The sequence below is a fragment of the Podarcis muralis genome, chromosome 14, assembly GCF_964188315.1.
Source record: "Podarcis muralis chromosome 14, rPodMur119.hap1.1, whole genome shotgun sequence".
Classification (NCBI taxonomy): domain Eukaryota; kingdom Metazoa; phylum Chordata; class Lepidosauria; order Squamata; family Lacertidae; genus Podarcis; species Podarcis muralis.
Genome location: NC_135668.1, coordinates 55,039,260 through 55,060,169, shown reverse-complemented (window position 1 = coordinate 55,060,169; position 20,910 = coordinate 55,039,260). Strand labels below are relative to the sequence as shown.

The following is a 20,910-nucleotide window of genomic DNA, read 5'->3' as shown; positions in this document are numbered from 1 at the left end:
TCCTGCTTGTTTCTCATTGGAGCAGAGCGCCGCGTTTCCGAGAGTCCCGCCCCTACGCCGTTACCATGGCAGCGGGCCTGCGAGGATCCGAGGGGCTTCGCTCCACAAGGCCGCGCGCGGGGGTCGGCGGCGTCCGGGCCTCCTCGTCGCTCCGCCGCGCCCCGCTTTCCCCGGGGGCTCGAGGCGGGGGCGGGAGCTGCGCTTCTCTCCCCCCCCCGCCCTCCACCTCGTCCTCGCACAACAACCCCGCGAGGCGGGCCGAGAGTGACGAGTGTTGGTTTCGTCATCAGTTTTAAATGACTGAAGCAGGAAAGGGGGTCACAAACCCTCTTATCATTATGGTGTATTAATCTATGGTTATTATTAAATTTATGTGCTGCGTCAGGAAAATTGGGCATCGCATGGCAGGACAGATGTGCTCTCCCAAGCCCACATTCCCAGCATGTTCCCACTCCTGTCTCAGCGACATCTACCTGGCTTGGTCACGTCCGCAGAATGGAAGATGGCAGGATCCCCAAGGATGTGCTCTGCCGGGAGCTGGCTTCAGGCACCAGGCCAACGCTGCGTTACAAAGATGTCTGCAAATGGGACATGAAGGCTGGCAATATCAACGCTGCCATGTGGGAATTCCTTGCAGGCAACCACAGTAAAAAGGGTGAAGGACCCCTGGGCGGTTAAGTCCAGTCAAAGGCGACTATGGGGTTGCAGCGCTCATCTCACTTTTCAGGCCGAGGGAGCCAGCGTTTGTCTATGGACAGCTTTCCTGGTCATGTGGCCACCATGACCAAACCGCTTCTGGTGCAATGGAGGACTGTGATGAGTGTCAGAGCACACGGAAACGCCGTTTAGCTTCCTGCTGCAGTGGTACCTATTTATCTACTTGCATTGGTGTGCTTTCAAACTGCTAGGTTGTCAGAAGCTGGGACAGAACAACGGGAGCTCACCCCCAGATTCAAACCACCGACCTTCCGATTGGGAGCTCAAGCGGCTCAGTGGTTTAGACCACAGCACAACCTGCTCCCTACTACAACCACAGTGCCTGGAGACAGTCAGTCAGATTGTGCATCCATAGCAGTGACCAGAGGAGGAATGACCGCTGAGAGGAGCACAGAGAGAAGAAACACCGTGGTGCAGCACAACCAGATGTCTTCATCTGCCCCTGCTGCAATAAAACATGTCTCTCCTGTATCAGTCTCTACAACCACAGCAGGCACTGCAACCTTCCAGGAGTTTGCCTTCACCCCCAAGGGGGCATTCCTCCATTGTCCCCAGAGACAGATGGACCCAACCAACCATACACTGCCCTTAATCAAAAGACCACAGGACGGGTTACATCATAAAACACAAAATGCAGAATATAATAATGGGGAAAGGGAAGGGGGAAAGACAGTTCCCCCCCCCCACACACTTTAGAAAGCCATAAATTGTCAAATGTCTGGCTGAAGAACATTTTCACCTGGCGCCTAAATATATGCAATAAAAGGTGCCATGCGAGGCTCCCCAAGGAGAGCATCCTAAAGCAGGCAGGCCCTGCAGAAAAGGCCCCGTTATCGTGTTACCACCCTCCAGACCTCCTGTGAAGTGAGGGACACACTGAAGGGAAGCAAGAAGCCCCCTCATCTCCAAGCAAACTTTGTGTGGCTGGCCAGCGATCACCCCACCCAGCAGAAGGCAGCTTTTCCAAGGTCCAAGGTGGCGGTAAGAGTCCCAAAATGGAGGCTGCCCAGTCTGCTGTGGGGCAGGGTGGGGGCTGCCTCCTGCTTCTGCTCAAATGGTTTTCAGACATACTCCCTGCACTTCTAATTAGATTGCTAGAAATAAGCACCAAAGGCAAAGGAGCGCAGTGTGCATAACTTTTAATTGAACGAAATGACAGCTTAAATCAATTTAAACAGCTTCAAAAAGGCAAAGTATAACATAAAGTTAACAAGGTACTAACAGAACTTTCTGAACTGCAGTTGCTGAAGTTCTTCCTGAGGTAATCAACAAAATAACAATTTACCCATTTAAGATTAGTGTCCCTTCCATGCCCTGCAGTGACTGAGGGGAAGAAAAAAAAAAAAACACCCCAAATTAAGGACCTTCAAACAGGAGTGTGTGTTATTGCGCTAAAAGAACTCTCTGGAGTCCCTGGCTCTTCCACCTGTGTCTGCATTTGCAAAAGGGTTTGTCATGGTCTTATCCTGGCCCAGCAGTGCCAGCTGCGAGAGCCAGAAGACAGGTGAGCAAACAGTGCTGGGCTCTTGCCTGGCCACAAGGACTAAGAGCTCTGGGACTGCAAAGAGCTCAGTCATTTGGCTGAGGGCTTTTACATTCATTGTGGCTCCCCCAAAACAGGGGGAGTAGCCCCAAAGTGGTGGAGAGAAAGATGCAAGAACAGGATCTCCCTGCTTGCACCCAAGTCCAAAGCCCACCAGCAGTTGAAGAATCTTGAACAACCTGGCTGGTGGATGCACACCGCTGAATGGCAACAGTGCCACGAGGTTTTCATTCAGCAGTATCACGTGACCAAGTCAGTCTCAGGCCTGGCAAAGAGTGGCAGAGCTCGCTTGGCACCTACAGGCAGAGGAACAGAACTGGGCTGCTCCAGCTCAGCTTTTTAGTTCAGGACACAGAAAGTTGGCACCTCCCTGAGCAATACATGGTTTCTCCAACCACGGCCAGCAAGGACGCCTCTCCTCCCCGCCCAGCCCAGGTGTGTCCCTTGCACTCTTACCATTCACACGCCCCTCCCGGGTTTGAGCAGCCCTGTTTCTTCTTCCCACATTAACAGGAGTGAGGGTGCCAAGAGCTGCACACCAGCCTCCTGTCTTGTGATCGCCCACCACACTACAAGCCCCACAAGGAACACTTGACTCTAGTTGTCACTCCACCCCCACTCCCAGGATTGCAGAACTGCCTGGTTCCCAGTTCCCAGCCACGCAGATTCAATAAAAGCAGGCTGTGGCGATGCACCGGAAGGCTCCAGAAAGCCCTGCTGTTTCCACTGGAGGAGAGACCTGCTTCATGAGTGGGTGACCTCTCAGGTTAGGGTGAAGACTAGTGAGCCATCTGTCTTATGGACCCTTGCAGCTCCCTGTTCTTCACCCGGCCAGCATGATGGTCTCTCCTGGCCTTCTCCCTGCACGCCCAAGTGGCCCTAGAAAGCGGCTGGCAAGCCGACCCAGAAGCGTAGAGGGAGGCACTTGGGGCCAGAGCCTCACAAGAGTCCGCCCCCTCTCAGTCTGTCACGTCACCGCGTAGAGCTCCTCGCGGTCGTTCTTGCAAATCTGGTAGCGGCAGAGCAGCTTGCGGGACCAGTCCCACGGATTCTGGAGCTTGTCTCCAGGTGGGAGGAGGAAGGCCACGCTGGAGGCCACCAGGATGTGCCAGATGCTGTGCGTGTAGAAGTAGTTCTCTTTGGTCTGAATGAAGGCATACACCATAATGGCCACCACAGCCAGGGTGATCCCAGGGCAGAGGAAGAAAGCCCAGCGCTTCCAGGAGGGCGGGTAGCAGTCGCGCCGGGTCACGCCACGGTGAACCTGCAGGAGGAAGGTGGGGGTTACGGGCCATCCCAGGTGGGGCAGAGGGCAACCACAGAGGGTCTCTAGATGTGGGCTCTGCCCATCCACCGAGACCAGATGCACCCACCCACCCACCCCAAGGCTCTGGGAGAAGTCAGCTGGGTCTTTCTTCAGCTGGCTACACTCCAAAAGCGCATGATGGGTGATGAAGTTAAGGGCGGGGGAAGCCCACACCTTAAAGGTAAAATACCTGCTGCAGGTTCTGCCCAGCCCACTGCTAAGAGCTGCAACCTGAGCCAGGAGATGCTCAAGTCTTGATCTGTAAAGGGTGAGAGCAGGAGCCACCTACCCAAGCTGCAATCATGATGAGGAGGGCAACGAGGCAGGGCCCCATCATGTTCCAAACCCCTCGGCGGTCCAGCTGCAGTGACATGGCGATGAACAGGGTCCCCAGCACACAGAGGACCTGCAAGGGAGGAGAGGAGAAGTCAGAGCTGCCCTTGGAACCTCCTTGGGAGTCTGTGGCTGGTGGATGAGGAAGGCAGCCCGGGCCACTCCAACTCACCTTCTGGCATCACTTCAAGATGCCAAGGGCAAAGACAGGAGCTCCCAGCCACAAAACCCTGCTGAGATAGTTCGTTTCTGAACTCTGCATTCTGCCTTTTGGCCAAATGGGGCCTCAAGTCCTCATGCAGCCCCTGCCGCCTTTGGGACATTTGGCCATGCTGCTGGCATCTTTACCTTTTCTAACGCCCACTGACACCTTTGCTTTTCAGTGAGAAACTGCAGCGGACGCCCAGGAAGACTGGAAGCCTGCCTGTCCGCCTCTCTGGCCCAACTCTGGCTCTCAGTCCACCTGGCAACACCAGGATGGGAAACCCGCAAGATACACAGGGCAAATGCACAGCGTTCATTTTCTTGCATCCATTTTGTTTATTATTCAGAGCCTCCTGCCCCAGGGGAAGTCGTGCTGGCGACATTCAAGGTGTGAGCTCAGGACTGGGCCTGCCCTGGCTTTAGCGGGGCTTGCTGCAAACAACAGCCCCCTCCCATGCAGTACCCCTCTTGCTTGCTTGCCCCCAACGTACATATTTCAGGGTCTTCTCCAGTCGAGCCATGCACAGGACGGTCACCCAGATGGAGACCACAGAGCCAAAGAAGTCGCAGAACTGCAGCGTGTCGTAATCCATGATGCACATCACTGCAATGCCGGGCTGGTCACAGGCATGGTAGAACTGTAGCCACAGAGGGGAGAGAAGGTGCCAGTCAGAAGGCACCACTCCCACTGTGCAGCTCTTAGCCACCTGAGCCCAAAGTCTGGAGGTGCCAGGGCCCCACTGGGCACACAACCACAACAGCAGCCTGAGGATGCTACAGGGCAGTGCAAGGGGCACTGAACCAGGATCAAGGAGCCCTCCGCTTTTCCCCAGCCGCCCCACTACCAGAAAGAGGCAGGCAGAGAAAGTGGAGGGTTGGGCTGGCTTGCTTGCCCTGCTCCCCAGAGAAGGGCCTGCTTGGGCCTTGCCCCACCCCAACGGGTGGCTGAGATCCCGTTCAGCACCCATCCCGCTGAGGGGGAAGCCTGGACCTACGGTGGAGAAGAACATGTTGAAGGCGTAAACGGAGGCTTCCACCAGGTGGTAGTGGTAAAGCGCAACAGCGATGGCTGGCAGGAAGAAGAGGTTGCTGAGTGTCAGCAGGAGCGTGGCCAGGATCTGCGTGCCGACGGGCTGGGCCTTGGTGTCTTCCGTGCAGCTCCAGCCACTCCAGCCTGCCAGGGGAGGAAGGGGAGGCAGGGTTACCTATTGGGAGCATCACATCAAAAGAACAAAGCCCATCGCACCAACGCAGCCTCTGCCAGGTGGGAAGTGGAGTGCCCATCCTTAAGGCTGCCATCTTGCGCAGCATCCCCCAGAGCCCCCAGGATGGGCCCCCTCCAGCTAGGCTCACTCTCTAAGGGGCTGACCGGTGTGCAGGATACCACCCCGTGGCCTTTTCACTCTGGGCTTGGGGCATGTGAGGCATGAGGAGAACAGGTGCTGCTTATGGCTGGCCCTGCCCAGGGAAGGAAGCCAAAGGGGAGGAAAGGAGGGTAGAGGAGGGACAGGCCCTGGTGGCCTCGGCCCCAGGCAGTCCAGAGAAGCTCTTACCCGCTTTGCAGCTGCACCCGGCATAAGGGTAACTGCGGCCCAGGAGGCTGCACTGCCCATACGTCCCGCAGTTATCGAAGCAGGGGCTGAGCAAGGTCACAACGGACACCTGGGCTTTGGCTTTGTCACATTCCCTGCAGAGAGAGAGAGAGACAGAGCCCATGTGCCGCCAAGGACGCTGAGCCCACCTGGCACCAACATGCAAAGGCAGAGATGCCCAAGGCAAGGTGAGGACCAGGTGGCAGAAACCCCTGCCTGAGAGATGCTCAGGAACCCTGGCCCCAGAGGCCTTTCTGCCACCGCTACTGCAGCAAAGGCCCAGCCCTGGTCGTATGGCTAGCAGCACCAGAGTGACAGGACTCACCCCACACCCTCCGGGCAGAGGAGCTGCAGGGACAGGAACCAGTTGGCCGTTTCTGGGTACGGGATGATGAGTGTAGCGTCTGGAGAAGAGGTGGATACGTTCAGCGGATAGCCTTGGGAGAAAGCTGTGGGGCAGGGAAGAGAGGCAGGCCTTCCGTTAGTGCCCACACTCTGTCAGCAACCAGCACCCAGCCTGCCAGTGTCAATGCCCTCCCAGAGCTCGGGTGCAACAAGCAGAGAACCATACCTGTGTGGCAGCCCCTCGTGGCATTCACAGAGAGCACAGGGGAGCTGGCACTCAAGCAGGCCCACACCGAGGCATTCCCAAGGCTCCAGTCGGTCTGCAAGGACAAAGCAGGAAAGAGACTCAGTTGGCGCCTCTCCCCTAGCAGTCCGGCTTCAGTGCCCCAAGAGGGGCAGTGCCAGGTCAACCCTCTTACCTGGTTAAGGGCCAGATTCAGCACCAGGGTCCCCCCGCTATCCATGCCCGAGTTCAGGTTGAAGAGGAGCAAAGCTGGGGGCTCGGCCTGCACAGGCACACCAACGTCTCCAAGGACACGAAAATGCAGAGACACCACGTCCAGGTCTTCGCGGATGACAGGCTGGTTGCGCAGGCAGCGGCTGCTTTGGCCAAGGGGGTTATGCGCTGCCCCGGCTCCCGTGAGCAGGGTGGCGTTGGGACTTCCTCCCGGCAAAGGTGCCTCCTGGCTCCGGTTCAGGCTGTGATAGAAGCTGAGGAAGGAGCTGGCCCTGTCAGGCTTGCACACTGCAAAGGACACGGCGCAAGGTCAGCGAGGGCCTCAGGACGAGAAGGCTGCAGGGCAGGGCAACCCACCCCCTGACCCAAAGCTAGGGCATCCGCAGCAGAGACTCAGGAACTGGCGAGCTGACACAGCTTGGCACCCTGCCCTTGCCCCCCCCTCTCGCAGCTGGCACACACCTGTGAAGGAGGCCTTCAGCTGAAAGGAGACGCTGGTCCCAGGGCCGCTGAGGCTTTCCACCGTGATGGGCAGCCACTTCTCCCACGGCGGTGAAGCAAGGACGCCACTGCAGTCCCCGGAGCAGTTGAGCACCTTCTGGGAGCGCGAAGGCAGCGTGGCAGAGCCCAGTGTGACACGGAGGGCGCAGGGGCTTGAAGTGTTCACCTTGCAGCCGCCCAGCTCAAAGTGCAGCGCAGCACTGTAGCCGGGGACAAAGATCCTGCAGGGGGGAAGAGAGGGGGGAGCAGTTGACTCCCGCTGGCCAGGACATGGCAGGCCTTGGTGCCCAGGGAGATGGGGGGCACTCACCGGGCCCACCCTCTCGCCTGCTTTAACTCACTTGGCATGAAGGGGCCTGGCGGGCTGGGCAATGGTCTGCTGCGCAGGAGTGTCGGGCTCAAGAATCAGCGAGTCGATGACGCGCAGCACAAACATGTCCGGCTGGAAGCTGTAGGTGCATGGCGTTGAGATGCCCTGCAGGGAGGGAGGAGGGACGCATCACTGCCAGCCTCCTGGACCACCGTGGCTGGCAGGAAGAGGCCACACCTGGCACAAGGGGACATTCAGGGGCCTCCACCTGCAGCCCTGGGCACAGCAGAAGATCCTCCAGAAACTGCCAGGTCGGGCACAGCCAAGTCCCAATGCAGCAGCTGCAGGATCCTCCCCTGTCCGTCCGTCCCCACCACCACAGACTCCAGCCAAGGAGGCGGCCTGCTCTCACCTTCACCTCAATCTTCCCTGCGGCCTTGGGCAGGTGGGCCACCATGAACCAGTCGCCTGCGGCAGGTCCTGTGACATTGATGAAGGTGGTGTTCTGCACCAGCGTGGCCAGAGTCGTGGTCAGATTGTAGGCGAGGCGGACGCTTGTGTTGGCCGGGAACTGCGTGCCCAGGGGGTTGATGACAGGAGGGGCACCGTGGCGGAAGTGGCTGGAAGGCAGCAGGAGACACAGGGGTGAGTGGGGCAGAAGGAGGGGAGACGGCCACCCTCTTTCCAGGAGGAAGCCGGCAGGCTGAGCTCCCAGGGAGAAGGGGGGGTAGGTACGCACACGGTGACGTTTGTGCTGCCGCAGTCGGGACCCCTTCCCTGGGACGCCTGAAGGAGCCAGCGCAGCTGGACGGTATCCTCTGGCACGCGGAAGCGGAAGAGCCGGGCGTTGGCATACCAGCTGTAGAAGGAGAGCTTCTGGGCGCCCTGGACGAAATACTCCGCCACAAAGGACCGGTCTGCGGGGGAGAGTAGGGGGCAGGGCGTCAGGAACTGTGCAGGGGAAAGAATTCAGGTCCAGCCAGCCTTGGGCAGGTGGTGCTTCCCACCACAGGGGCATCAGCAGCCAGTCCCCCCCCCAAGTCTCTGCCAAGTGCAGCAGCATGAAGGGGCAGGCAGTGCCCCCCTCAATGTCTCTGGCTTCCCACAAGGAGCTCCCAGGCAATAGAAGCTCTTTGGCCTCCAGGCAATAGAAGCTGGGCTGCTGCCTGCCCCTTCCCACTGAAGACCAGGAAGGTCTTGCCCAGCCTTGCCGTGCAGCAAGGTCAAGGGGAGGTCAGGAGAGGAGAGGTCATGGGGAGGCAGCTCTGCCAAGCGAGAGCTGTGGACTTTGGCACACAGCCTGCCACAAGGACTGGCATTTCCTGAAAGGGCTGAGCCGGCAAGCCCAGGGGATTGGCCTACGGGGACCAGGGTGCCAGGCACCTGCCTGTTTGCTGAGCGCACAGCGCAGTGACTGACAAACAAAGGTGTGATGGGCAGGGATGGGGAAGGGGCAGGATGTGCCATGCCAACCCCCTGCACCCCAAGCTCAGCACAGAGGCAGCCAGGAGCTCAGCCCCTCACACAACAAGATCAAGTGGAGGTTCAGCTGACCGACCCTAAAAGGAAAGGAATCCGCTGGGGGGGGGTTGCTGGTTCTCACAGGGGCGCCCCCAAGGCAGAGGAAGCAGGGGGCGCTGAGTCAAGGCGCACACGCGAGAGAATGCGGACAAGCCGGCTGGCCGCCGGGCGGGAAGGAGGGAGGGAGCCTGCCTGACCGGTCCAGCCACCCGACGCTCATCCGGCGAGGAGAGAGACCCCCTCCGCCGCTTTTCCACGCGCACAAGTGATGCTCAGCCAACGTCCCGCCCCGCCGCCCGCGCCATTCGCTGGAAAGGCAAAGGCTGCCCGGCGGGTAACTGGGAAGCGGGCGTTGCGCCATCGGCCTCCCCGGGCGAAGCAAGGACTCCGTGACCCGGGCGCCGCCCCAGCCTGGCAGCGGCGCTTTTCCATCGCGGCACCGCCCCCCGCCCCAAGCCAGAACCGGACGAACCTTCCGTTTCCCCAAGTGGGAGACGAAAACACGGCGGCCCCCCAGGCAAACCGAGGATGGGAGGGGGCCCTTTCGCCAAATGACTGCTGGGGACCCCACAAGCGCCTTCTCTCTGGCTCCGGGGCTAAAAGGGGCCGGGGTTCAAAGCAAACGCTGGAAGACTGAAGACGGGGCGGCCCGCGGGCCTCTCCCCGAGGTCGCTCAAGGCCACCTGCGCCCGGGCTGAACGGCTCCTTGCGCCCCTCCTCGGGCTCAAACTCGAGCGCGCATCCAAAGCTGGGGGGGGCGGCCCCTGTAGAAAGTGGGAACCCCTCTCTCTCTTCAGTGCTGTCGGGTCAGCAAGAGGGAAACGGTCCACACACCCCAGGGCAGAAGGCGTCGGAGCAGCGGTCCTCTAGGCGTGCGCAGAGTGCCACTCCGTCCCGCTCCTACGCAGTGCGGCTCCGGGAAGTGGCTCTGCCTCCGTCCGTTACTTACCATCGGGACCTCCGCCTCCGCCGTTGCTGCTCCGCACCTCCTTGGCGGGCGGCGGCGGCGGTGAGGGGTCGGCGGGGGCCAGGAGCACCAGCAGCGCCAGCACCAGCGGGCCGGGCGCCATGGCAGCCGCGGCGGCCCCCGGGGCCAGAGAAAGCCGGCAGCAGCAGCAGCAGGCGCGCCTCAGCCCGGAGCGCCTTCCTCCTCGCCCTCCTGCGTCGCCATCGTCCGCGGAGGCCCCGGGCCGGCCCTGGCGGGGCGCTGACGTCACGGGGACACCCGAGGGGGAGGGAGGGAGGCGGTTGCGGGCGCGCGCCTCGGCCGCTGCTGCTGCTGCTGGCTGCGCCCCGCCCTCCTCCCGGACACGGGCACGAGCCACCGGCCGCCGCCGCCGCCGAGCCTGGCACCGCTGCACCGCCCGGGGACGGGGAGCTCCGCGGCTAGGGAGCTCCGCAGAGGCCGCCGCCGCCGCTTCCCTCCTCGCGCCTGCCGGGACCGAGGGATGCGCGGCGCCCCCGGCCCTCCTCTCCGCCCCGGGCCCCCAGCCGAGGGGCCCATCCCCGGGGCCTCGCCGGGAAGCCGGCGCGCGTGCGCCTCTTGCGCGGAGCCCCCTGGCCCTTTGGGGGGCAGCCCCGCGCCAGCGGGTCCTAAGGGGCCTCCCCCGGCTCGCCCCCGACGGGAGCCCCGGGGGGCTTTGCACCCCACCCCCCATGGCGAGCGGCAGCGTCTCCCCGGCGCGCCTCGCGAAGCGCCCCCCAACCGCCCCCCGCGGCCGTTGCCGGTCGAAAGTTCGGTGGTGGGCGAGCGAGGCCCGGCCCGGCAGAGGCATGGCTTCCCCCGGGCGCTCCGGATCCAGGGCGCCCCCCGAGTGAGTGGGGTAGGGACGGGGCCGGGCCCGGGAAGGGAGGGAGCCGAACAGGTGGACTGCGCCCGAGCAGGGAGGCTCCACTGAGACGCCTGCCTGGCGCTGCGGAGAGCGCTTCTCCGTGGATTTGACTCCTCGCCTTTTAAGCCAAGGGAGTCCGTGCAGATAGATCGCACCAATGGCACATTGTGTAAAGAAGTAGTAGTAGTAGTAGTAGTAATAATGATGATGATGATGATGATGATGTAGTATTTTTACCCCGCCCATCTAGCTGGGTTTCCCCAACCACTCTGGGCAGCTTCCAGCAAAAGATTAAAAATACATCAAAACATCAGTCATTAAAAACTTCCCTAAAGAAGAACTGGCCTCTCTTCTGAATTTGCTGCCAATCAGTTTGATTGAGTAGCCTCAAGTTCTTATTTATTACAGAAGAGAGGGGGGAACATGTCCATGTCACTTGCCTTTCTTCTAAACAGACTCTAAAGTTGCCAACTGGGTGCCATTTTCTACCCAAACAATACATAACAGTAACAGAAGTACAGCAATGGAATGGAAATGGAAAATCGTCCGTAACATAATTGTAATCTATGAAAGCACCATTATCAAACCAGCAACTAAAAAATAAGCTAAACATCATAAATGCAGCATAGGTCATGTGATTAACAGATCACCAAGTAGACATTTATAATCTATGAAGCAATATTAACAAGTTAGCAACTAAAAAATAAGCTAAACCCTACGAATGTACTCTTTTTTAAATCCATGGCATCTCCCACCCACCCTGTGACTCATAACGTTTTGTGCTATTCATTAAAATCCACATGGGTAACAAGCATCATACAAGAGGGCCCTGATCTAACAGAAATACCTGCAGCAGGTATACTTTATTAGTAAGTCAAGCCCATGACGAGTGATGTTCAAGGCAGTTGCCAACAATAGCACAAACACAGCAAGCTACTTTTCCCTCTCAAGCCGTTGGGCCCCGTCTCACTCAGATAATTTGCCCCCACCTCACGGAACAACCCTTTTACCTGAAGGTTTTCTCTCTCAAAATTCCAACCCGGATTATCCTGTGGGGGACCGTTGTGAGGGGATAACTAGTAAGTTGGAGTCTCAGGTGGGTTTTCTTTAAATAAACAATAATGATTTATTTAATTAATTTTATAATGAATGATTTTAGAATGTTGTTTATGCTGTACTTTTGTACTGTTTTATTGTTGTTAGCCGCCCTGAGCCCGGCTTCGGCTGGGGAGGGCGGGATATAAATAAATTTTATTGTTATTATTATTATTTTATTTTAGGTAAGATCGTATATAACACAAATGCAAAAAACTTAGGTTACTTCAGGAATACAATGCTATTTTACTTTAACTCGTCCTCAGTTGTTTTTGGTTGCATTCTAAGTTGGTTCCTTTATAACAGGCATGGCCAAACTCGGCCCTCCAGATGTTTTGGGACTACAACTCCCATCATCCCTAGCTAACAGGACCAGTGGTCAGGGATGATGGGAATTGTAGCCCCAAACCTTCTGGGGGGCTGAGTCTGGCCATGCCTGCTTTATAAGGTGATACTTCCTTTCAGTTACCCACCCCCTTTAATGCCTGTGGGTAAAAGCCTCAGCGCCTAGGGCTTGCCGATCGAAAGGTCGGCGGTTCGAATCCCCGCGGCGGGGTGCGCTCCCGTTGTTTGGTCCCAGCGCCTGCCAACCTAGCAGTTCGAAAGCACCTCCGGGTGCAAGTAGATAAATAGGGACCGCTTACTAGCGGGAAGGTAAACGGTGTTTCCGTGTGCTGCGCTGGCTCGCCAGTTGCAGCTTTGTCACGCTGGCCACGTGACCTGGAAGTGTCTCCGGACAGCGCTGGCCCCCGGCCTCTTGAGTGAGATGGGTGCACAACCCTAGAGTCTGTCAAGGGCCCATACGGGCAGGGGTACCTTTACCCTTTACCTTACTTCCTTTCAGTTACCCACCCCCTTTAACAATCCAGCTCCCGAAGTACTTTAAGTAATAGCCCCAAGGGCTCTCTCCTTTCACTGGGTCTGGGAGTTCCTTCTTTTCCTCAGAAGAATCTCTCCCCTCTGGACTGGATTGAGTCCCAAAGAGGCTGTTCCTTTCCAGCTCCTACTTCTCCTGGCTCAACCTCTGCCTCCCAGTAAAATCCTGGTCTATTCCTCCTACAGGACACCACACACACTCCTTCACAATACGCTCAGAGAGGAAGTTCTTTTTTTCTTTTTCTTTCTCCCTTTCCCTCTTTTTATCTCCACCTGTCTCCCTACCTGTCTCCCAACCTCTCCACCCTCAATTCCAACCACACCTCCCTGTCTCTCTTCAGATCCTCTCCTTTTAAACTCTCCCTCCTGGAACCACAGCCCGTCAGAGGCTGCTGTTTGTGAACCATTTGCTGGCAAGGAAAGAAAGAAAAAAGAAACCTGTCCAGCAAAACCAAATTTTTCGTCACACCCGCTCCCCACCCCTGGCCTCTGTGACTGTAGCAGTGGTTCCTGTTGAGCTGTCTCGGCCTGATGGCACTCAAATTGTTCTCTTTCCTTTTGGGGAACTTGCTCCTCCAGCCACTGCCCTCTCCTTAAAATATTTTTTAGGTAACCAGAACTGTATGCACGACATCATGGGTAGACAAACTAAGGCCCGGGAGCCGGATCCAGCCCAGTCGCCTTCTAAATCTGGCCTCGGATGGTCCAGGAACCAGTGTGTTTTTACACAAGTAGAATGTGTGCTTTTCTTTAAAATGCATCTCTGGGTTATTTGTGGGGCACAGGAATCTGTTCATTTTTTTAAAAAAATGCAGTCCGGCCCCCCACAAGGTCTGAGGGACAGTGGACTGGCCTCCTGCTGAAAAGGTTGGCTGACCACTGCACTACATCCTGGAAAGTGGAATAAAAAGAACTTGATCTTGGCCGTGCCATAGATGAGTACAATACAGCTCATAACACAATTTTAAGTTTTCACAATGCCCTCTTAAGTGCCATGAATCTGGAAGCACAAATTTAAGGCCATCATAGTCCAGCCTCCTGTTCTCACAGTGGCCGACCAGATGTCTCAAAAGGGAAGTCCGGCAGCAGGACCCGAGTGCAAAACTGCTCTCGCCAACAATGAATTCAGAGACAAATGAGCTCCAGTTGTGGAAGTAGAACATAATGGCCGCTAGCTGCAATGGCGATCTTCCATTAATTTCCCCATCCCTCTTTTAAAGCTGTCGAAGCTGCTGGCCATTAATACATCTTGTGGGAGCAAATTCTACAGAGCAACCGTGCAGATTGTGTGTGTGTGAGTTCTTTTTAAAAGTCCCCACTTTTTAACTAATTTGTATTATTTCAACATATAACAACGTCATATAGATAAATCATTAAATATCTCAGCCCAACCCTGAAGCTGGGGTTTAGACAGCACATGCAGAATAACAAACAAATAGCATAGTAAGTTCTTATCAAAACAAATTCTGTTTGTATGGCAGGCAAAAAAACTGTTTAAGGTAACCAAAAAGTTTTGTAATGTGAAGGGAGTTTATATTTAGCCATGTGCATAATAAAGCTGAGCTAATCAGCTGCAAGAGAATCTTTGTGCCTCGAGCCTTGTGGCAATTTTATTTTATTGCTTTATACGCCCACAAGTTCAGTTCGCCGTACTTAGTTGAACCAATTTGTCAGAGAAACCTCCGTGAAGTTCTTCCCGTATCGTGTTCTTATGAGCCTGGCTGCTGGAAAAAGATTTACTAAAGGGTTAAGCTGTAAGTTAATATTCCCTCCTGTAAAAAGATTGCGGAGAGCCAGCTCCAGACATTTAGAGGCATTTGTCTGGTAGTTGCTTTTATAGTGGTACCTCGGGTTAAGTACTTAATTCGTTCCGGAGGTCCGTTCTTAACCTGAAACTGTTCTTAACCTGAAGCACCACTTTAGCTAATGGGGCCTCCCGCTGCCACGATTTCTGTTCTCATCCTGAAGCAAAGTTCTTAACCCGAGGTACTATTTCTGGGTTAGCGGAGTCTGTAACCTGAAGCGTATGTAACCTGAAGCGTATGTAATCCGAGGTACCACTGTATTTGGACAAATGCTTCCTTCCAGAACTGAGCCACTTTCCCGCACATCCACCACATGGTTTGGTTAGAACCGGAGATACTCCAGCAGTTTAGCCATAGAATTAGAATTGAAAGGTACAGCTCTTACTGTCAGGTCTTCCTGATGTTCAGTCAGAATCTCCTTCCTTGTAACTCGAAGCCATGGGTTCAAGTCCTGCCCTCCAGAGCAGGAGAAAACAAGCTTGCTTCCTCTTCCATGTGACAGGTCTTCAGATACTTGAAGATGTCTCTAATATCTCCTCTTGGTCTCCTCCAGGCGAGTAGGAGGAGCGAGTAAGGGCTAACTGTATAGGTATGCAAGGCCATTTTCTTGTTGAGGCCAAGGCTGATTTAAAAGGAAATTCCCTTCTGCACATTGAGGTCCACACCTCTTTGTTGATAGTCATCTGCCAATCAGCTTCCCACATCTGCCTTAAGCCATCTGCTGTACCCATATCCACTAGGATTAGCATACTTTAGAGTCTGGACTCCCAACCCTGTTCTGCCTTCGTAGCAAATCCCAACAATAATTCAAAAGGAGTCGGAGCTCTCAGTGACTGTGCCTTGATGTAGGTTTGGCGTATCAGTAATATTTCTACTGCTCTGCACAAACTCTGTATGAAAGTAGGATGAAAAAAGCGGGAGAATCTTAGGCACACAATCCCGCTGCCCTCCTTGCCGTAAAGGTCCTCCATCAGCACCACCGAGGCCCACCTGGAATTGCAGAAGGAACCAGGGCCTGCCTCCCCCTCAGGGTCCCAGGGGCTGCTGCTGGCTGGCCTCCAAGCCCAGGCTCTCAGGCAGAAAGGTCCATTTTGGTCTGTGGGTGAATCCAAGGTCCTGAGGCCCAGCTCACCTGCCTCCTCCTTGTCCCCTCCCCAGGCTGCCCATTCTGGAGCCCATGGTGCCTCTGACAGAGCGACAGCAGCTGCACATTCAAACGTGCTGGCTAAAGGCTTTTGAGGACGCGGAAGCGAATGGCAGGCTCATTATCATCAGGTCTGGTGCTGCGGTCTGTTGGCCTGGGGCAATTTCTCCCAGCCTGGCCTTTCTCTTTTTCATATGTATATAAATATATCCTTTATTAAATTTGCTTATTAGTACTGTTATTTCCATTCATTACTCAAAAAACATTAACATACATCAGGCATCCCCAAACTCAGCCCTCCAGATGTTTTGGGACTACAATTCCCATCATCCCTGACCACTGGTCCTGTTAGCTAGGGATGATGGGAGTTGTAGTCCCAAAACAGCTGGATGGCCAAGTTTGGGATGCCTGACATACATAAAGAAAAATAATAATCAACATCAAGTAACACTTCTACATGCATACTTCAAAAATGACTTCCCTCCACCTCCCGGCGGGCCCTTAATTCTTTTTAGCTCATTGCTGTTACATGACGTACATTATCTGTCTGTTATCTAATTTGCAAAAGTTAACCAAGGCATGTTAAGGATTTTGTTTGGGAACAATGTTTTCCCCCCTAAATATACTCTGAAACACTCCCATTCAGTTTTGAACTTTTGGTTTGTTTGGTTTCCGATTGCCTCTGTCATCTTTTCTAGTTCTAAGTGTTCACATAATTTGATTTCACCAATTTAGGAGACCTGAGCACCTCCTGGAGCCAGATCAGAATGGCTTTTAGAAAGAGTTAGGAGATGGAGGGCACCATCCTCTCCTCCTCCTCCTCTTCCACTCGCTCAGGGTCCTTTGGGTGTTACTTGGGTGTACATCAGAGACAAAAAGAGACAGAAGGCAGGGGAAGTCGAGGGTGCCGTTGTCTCCCAGGAGCAGAGAAAGTGACAGGAGGCAGTTTCCTGTCCCAGATGGGTGTGTGGTTGAAAGCCATCAACAAATTCCTTTCTGGAATTAAGTGGTGGAGGAACAGGGGCAAGGCAACCAAGATCAGACTTCTGTGAATGCTATTTTGTCAAGGTTTGGAAGCAGAGATTTCTGTGGTCGAGGGGCCTCTTGACCAGTGAAATAAACAGGCCACTGGGCATCACTGCCACCCACCAGACAGAGTTGAGTGAGTGCACCATCTGTGCAAACCAAATCCACAGGGGATCAAGTGGGGCGGTCAGGGAGGGAGCAGCCGGCAGCAGACCCTTCCAAGAACAGAGCTCCTGAGCAAAGCAGACTCTGCAGACCTGGAGGCCATGTTGTCCTCCTCAGCCAGCCCAGAGAAGGGGGGGGGGTTAAGAAGGGGGTCCAATGCTGCTCCCCACACAGCCTTTTGCAGCGATACTCAGAAGGGTCAGTACAAAATCCGAGCTCTGCACTCAAAGCGAGCCTTCGCTGTTCCGCCTGCAGGTTCTTCACAGACTACCCTGACAGCAAGCAGTACTTCAAGAACATCCCAACGGAAGGCGACCTGCTGAGGGACCCTGAGGTGGGCTCCCACGGCCGGAAGGTCATGGTGGCTCTCAACCAGCTGGTTGAAAACCTGGACAACCGGAAGCAGGGCTGCCGGCTGCTGGAGCGCCTGGTGGATAACCACAAGAACGTCCACCAAGTGCCGTCAGGGATGTTCCAGGTATGGGGGGGGGGGGCGAGCAAGCAGGGAGGACACAGGAGCCGCTGGGCTGGCAGCTTGCCCTCGGAGCAGCTGGGATCCTTCCAACAGGAGGGGGGGGGATAGGGGGTGTGGGAATGTTGAGGAAAGTAGGAGAGGATATATTGATTAAACATCCCTCCTCGCTCACTAGTGAGCAAGCACATTCCCTTGCGCACTGCCAAGTTGATGGATTCGTTAGAATCATTGAAGTTATGCAAGCCAGTCGGGATTGTTGCTGGTAAGTTTCCCCTTTTATTTCCCGCTTAAAATAATAATAACAACACAACAGTCTTGTTTAAAAGTAAGGGTAAAGTTTACTTACATTCAGTTCACCGTAGAATTCTGAAGGCAGGCTCTATCTTTCGGCTACAGTTACCTTTGTAGAGAAAAGAGGTCTGAGCTGGGCCTCAGACTTTCCACCTTGTGGCTTCGTCCCTCTGTAAGGATGAGCCATGTGCTGCTGGCTAAGAGCCATCAGAGAGCCCAAGAGGAAGATGCCTGCATGGCTAGCCCTTTTGTAGGGTCTGCTAAGGTCACGCCCATCTACCTGGTCACACTCAGGGGGAGGAGGCTCCAGAGCAGGTATGGCAGGAAGTCCCCCCCCCCCCCGGTCTGGAGCCACGTTCCCCCGTGCGCCCACCATTCTAGGCAACAGGAAATGTTGCACTTGACTGCATCATTGAAGAGACATCCCACAGGGGGGGAACCTGGGTCTGATCCTGGCATCCCCAGCAGGCCACCAGCTGCCACTCTCCTGGCATTGCCTTGAGGTCAGGGGGCCACATCAGTGGGGCTCACCGCAGAGCCAGTCTGGCTATGGGGAGCTCTGAAGCCAAGCCAAGCAGGTCTCACTGAAGGCACCAGGGGGCTCCAGACAGGACCTTCCAGGCGAGGAACTCCCTGGCGCAGCCACCCCAGCTGACTGGAGCTGCCAGCCAGCTTCCCCTGCAAGGAGGCCCCATGAAAGCGTGCAAGCATCCCTTTGCCACTGTGTTCTTCCCTGGCCACACCTGCCGGCACAGGTGGCATCAGGTGTGGGGCAGGTGGGCACAGCATGGGGGGAAATGGCTCAGGGGCCAGACAGGGAGCCCAGCTGGGCTTCCTCAGCACTGCCCTTTGCCACAAGAGAAACCACAGGCTTCCTCCGCTGCCCTTTCCCCCCTTCAGGCTTAATGCCTCTCCTGGGGCTGTCTCCTGCAGGCTGAGCCAGGCAGGGAATCTATGGGGCGCTCAAGCAGGGGCTTTTGGAAAGGGAGCCTAGTGGTTAGAGCCTTGGGGGTCACTGGGAATGCATCCCAAGCTACCCGCTGAATGGTGCCCTCCTTGCCCAGCTTCTGTTTCAGACCATTCTCTGCGTTTTCCAAGAACTCCTGGCAGATGAGTTCACCAACGACGTGAAGCTCTCTTGGGAAAAGTTCTTTGACGCCGTCTTTGCAGAAGTAGAAGCCGCCTACAGTCGCCCCCTTCCGCCCTAGAGAAAGGAGGGGCATCCCCCGGGTACCCTGCTCCCCGCTCTCTTCCCCCCTCCCCTTCTTACATTTGTATTGATGGAATAAAGAGGGCAGCATTTACTTTTTGGACCTCTGTCCTGGATGCCTGGTCAATTCTGTGGTGCCACGGGTTCCTTGCAGGATTGGGGCCACTTCTCCATAGGTGCAGAAGCGTGCCTAAGGCCATAGCAAGGGGTCAAGCAAGGGAGCAGGGATGTAGCTCAGGGGTTGAGCACCTGCCTTGCGTGCAGAAGGAATCGCCAGGTCCTGCTGGCAGAGAGACCCCCTGCATGGCAACCTGGAGATACATAGGTCCGTCAAGGCAGTAATGAGCCAGTCTGGCCTGTCCCCTGGCAGGCTCCCATCTTCCTTTGGGACTTCTTGGGCCAAGGCAAAAGTCAGAAGAAGCTGGCAGGATGGGAAGAGTCCAGGAAGATGCCCTGCAGAAGCAGGCGAGAGAAGGCAGGATGGTGGGAGACGACTGGCTGGTGGCGTCCCAGGGCAGCTTTGGCATGAAAGGGTGAGGCGGCCCAGGCCTGAGCTGTGCCGTGGGCACTTGGGTGGCTGCCCACATGCCTGCCAGTCAGCAGCCACAGCTCTGCAACAGAGAAGCTGCTTGGCATGCAGAAGTTCCCAGCTTCCTTCCCCACGTAGGCCTTTCTCCACACCAGGCAGCTTCCCAGCTGCGGCCTTTCCCTTGGACTGGTCTGGGGCAGGAGAGCAGGCAAGCGCCATTCCTTCCCATTGCCCTTCTGCAGCTCAGAGCAGCCTTCTCTGAAGAATCTCCGGAGCCCCACAACTCACACAGGCGAATGGCCACACGATGCACACCCCCTGCCCTGCCCTGCCCTGCCCTGGGGTTCTGCTGGCTCAGGCAGCAGTAGCACCCCCCCCCCAGCCTTGCTGCCAGCCCTTTAATCCCCCCCACAGCACCCACCACCTGCCCTCCACGCTGGCAGGAAGCCTCTAGGGAACCCCCACAGCCCTCCTTTGCCCAAAGGCTTTGGCCCAGCAGTCCAGGGGAGGAGACAACGGCCTGGCTGGCCTGAGGACTCTGCAGCCCCTCCGTGGGGCGCATGAGCTGATGGGGGGCACCAGACCAAGGCCTCGCTTCCCAAAGGGCTGTCCTTCCTGCCATTCCCACCCAGGAGCAGCAGGGGGCGCCTGCGCGCAGGGAATCCAGCGGCTGCCCCGAGGCCCCACATGGGGTTAACCCCTTGGGGCCCAGAGCCAACTCGGTTCTGCCGCAAAGGTGCGACAAGTTTGCCTTCCTGACTAGCCAGCCCGGGAGCCGCCTCCTGGCCGAGGGGCGCTGAGGAAGGAGCTTGCCTGGGCAGCCCCTGTGATGACAGGATGCGGAGCTAGATGGGCATTTGGCCTGATCCTCCAGCGGGCTCCGCTTAGCTTCTTAGAGCATCATCTCAGAGAGCAGCAGCGGGGAAGGGGAGGGGAGCGGGAAGCTGCCCCCTCTCTCTGCCGGGGCTGTGGGTATTTCTTAGAGGGTCTCTGGTTCCCCAGAGACAGGTAGACAAGTCTGCATCCAAAGCAACGAGCAGAGAAGGAACAACCTCCGCGGGGAGCACAGAGAGAAGAAATGCCTTGGTGCGTCTGCAGCAGCACAGCCGGACATCTTCCGCTGCCCCGGCCCCCAACTGCAGCAAAACACAACCTGTCTCTCCCATATCGGCCTCTGCAGCCACAGCAGGCGCTGCAACCTTCCAACGGTTTGACTTGACCCCCAAAAGTGCACTCCTCCGTTGTAAGGGAGGGCACCCGCCCTTGCCATGCGCCCTTCCCGTTGCTCTGGTGGGTCCTCGGGATCTCAGGAGCTGGCGGTGGTTTCAGAGCCCGAGTCGAGGGGGCAGGGTTCCTGCTTGCGGGCCTCTTCCCGCGCCCTCTCAGTGCGGGTGTGGAGGGGACCCCTGGCACTGCCCCCCCCCCGGCCTTGGCTGTGGGGAGGGGGCTGCCTCTGCCCTTGAGCGCAGGATCCTAGGAAGCTGCCTTCCATTGCATCCAACCCGTATTGCCTACACGGGCTGGCAGCTGTGGCTCGCGGGGCTTTCGGGCTGGACGGAGCCGGGCGGGCCCCTTCTGCGAGCACAACCCCACGCCGAGACCGGCCCTTCCGAATAGTTCGTCTGCTTCATCC

The 20,910-nt window shown here is 56.6% G+C and overlaps 2 protein-coding genes across 2 annotated transcripts; one reads left to right on the top strand and one right to left on the bottom strand.

The window, feature by feature from the left end:
- Positions 1-1,841: 1,841 nt before the first annotated feature.
- PGAP6 (post-GPI attachment to proteins 6) lies at positions 1,842-10,038 on the bottom strand. The gene is made up of 13 exons (XM_028705968.2): positions 9,779-10,038; positions 8,048-8,225; positions 7,721-7,928; positions 7,340-7,473; positions 6,960-7,219; positions 6,460-6,785; positions 6,267-6,360; positions 6,021-6,144; positions 5,657-5,790; positions 5,099-5,277; positions 4,595-4,741; positions 3,856-3,972; positions 1,842-3,524 (listed from the first exon to the last, which is right to left on the bottom strand). Exons 1-13 carry the CDS (start codon positions 9,897-9,899, stop codon positions 3,228-3,230), a joined length of 2,319 nt encoding a protein of 772 aa, XP_028561801.2. The 5' UTR covers positions 9,900-10,038; the 3' UTR covers positions 1,842-3,227.
- On the top strand, positions 9,898-18,851 carry LOC114584272 (uncharacterized). Its single transcript, XM_028705970.2, has 4 exons — positions 9,898-10,643; positions 15,596-15,712; positions 17,028-17,250; positions 18,603-18,851. Exons 1-4 carry the CDS (start codon positions 9,898-9,900, stop codon positions 18,744-18,746), a joined length of 1,230 nt encoding a protein of 409 aa, XP_028561803.2. The 3' UTR covers positions 18,747-18,851.
- Positions 18,852-20,910: the final 2,059 nt, after the last annotated feature.

Excerpts from the sequence above, each read along its gene's own strand:
- LOC114584272 (XM_028705970.2), top strand. The coding sequence starts at position 9,898 with ATGGCAGCCGCGGCGGCCCCCGGGGCCAGAGAAAGCCGGCAGCAGCAG. Across the intron at positions 15,713-17,027 it reads GGCAGGCTCATTATCATCAG|GTTCTTCACAGACTACCCTG; the intron begins GTCTGGTGCTGC and ends TTCCGCCTGCAG. Across the intron at positions 17,251-18,602 it reads TGCCGTCAGGGATGTTCCAG|CTTCTGTTTCAGACCATTCT; the intron begins GTATGGGGGGGG and ends CTCCTTGCCCAG.
- PGAP6 (XM_028705968.2), bottom strand. The coding sequence starts at position 9,899 with ATGGCGCCCGGCCCGCTGGTGCTGGCGCTGCTGGTGCTCCTGGCCCCC. Across the intron at positions 6,145-6,266 it reads CACGAGGGGCTGCCACACAG|CTTTCTCCCAAGGCTATCCG; the intron begins GTATGGTTCTCT and ends CCTGCCCCACAG. Across the intron at positions 4,742-5,098 it reads TCAACATGTTCTTCTCCACC|TTCTACCATGCCTGTGACCA; the intron begins GTAGGTCCAGGC and ends CTGTGGCTACAG.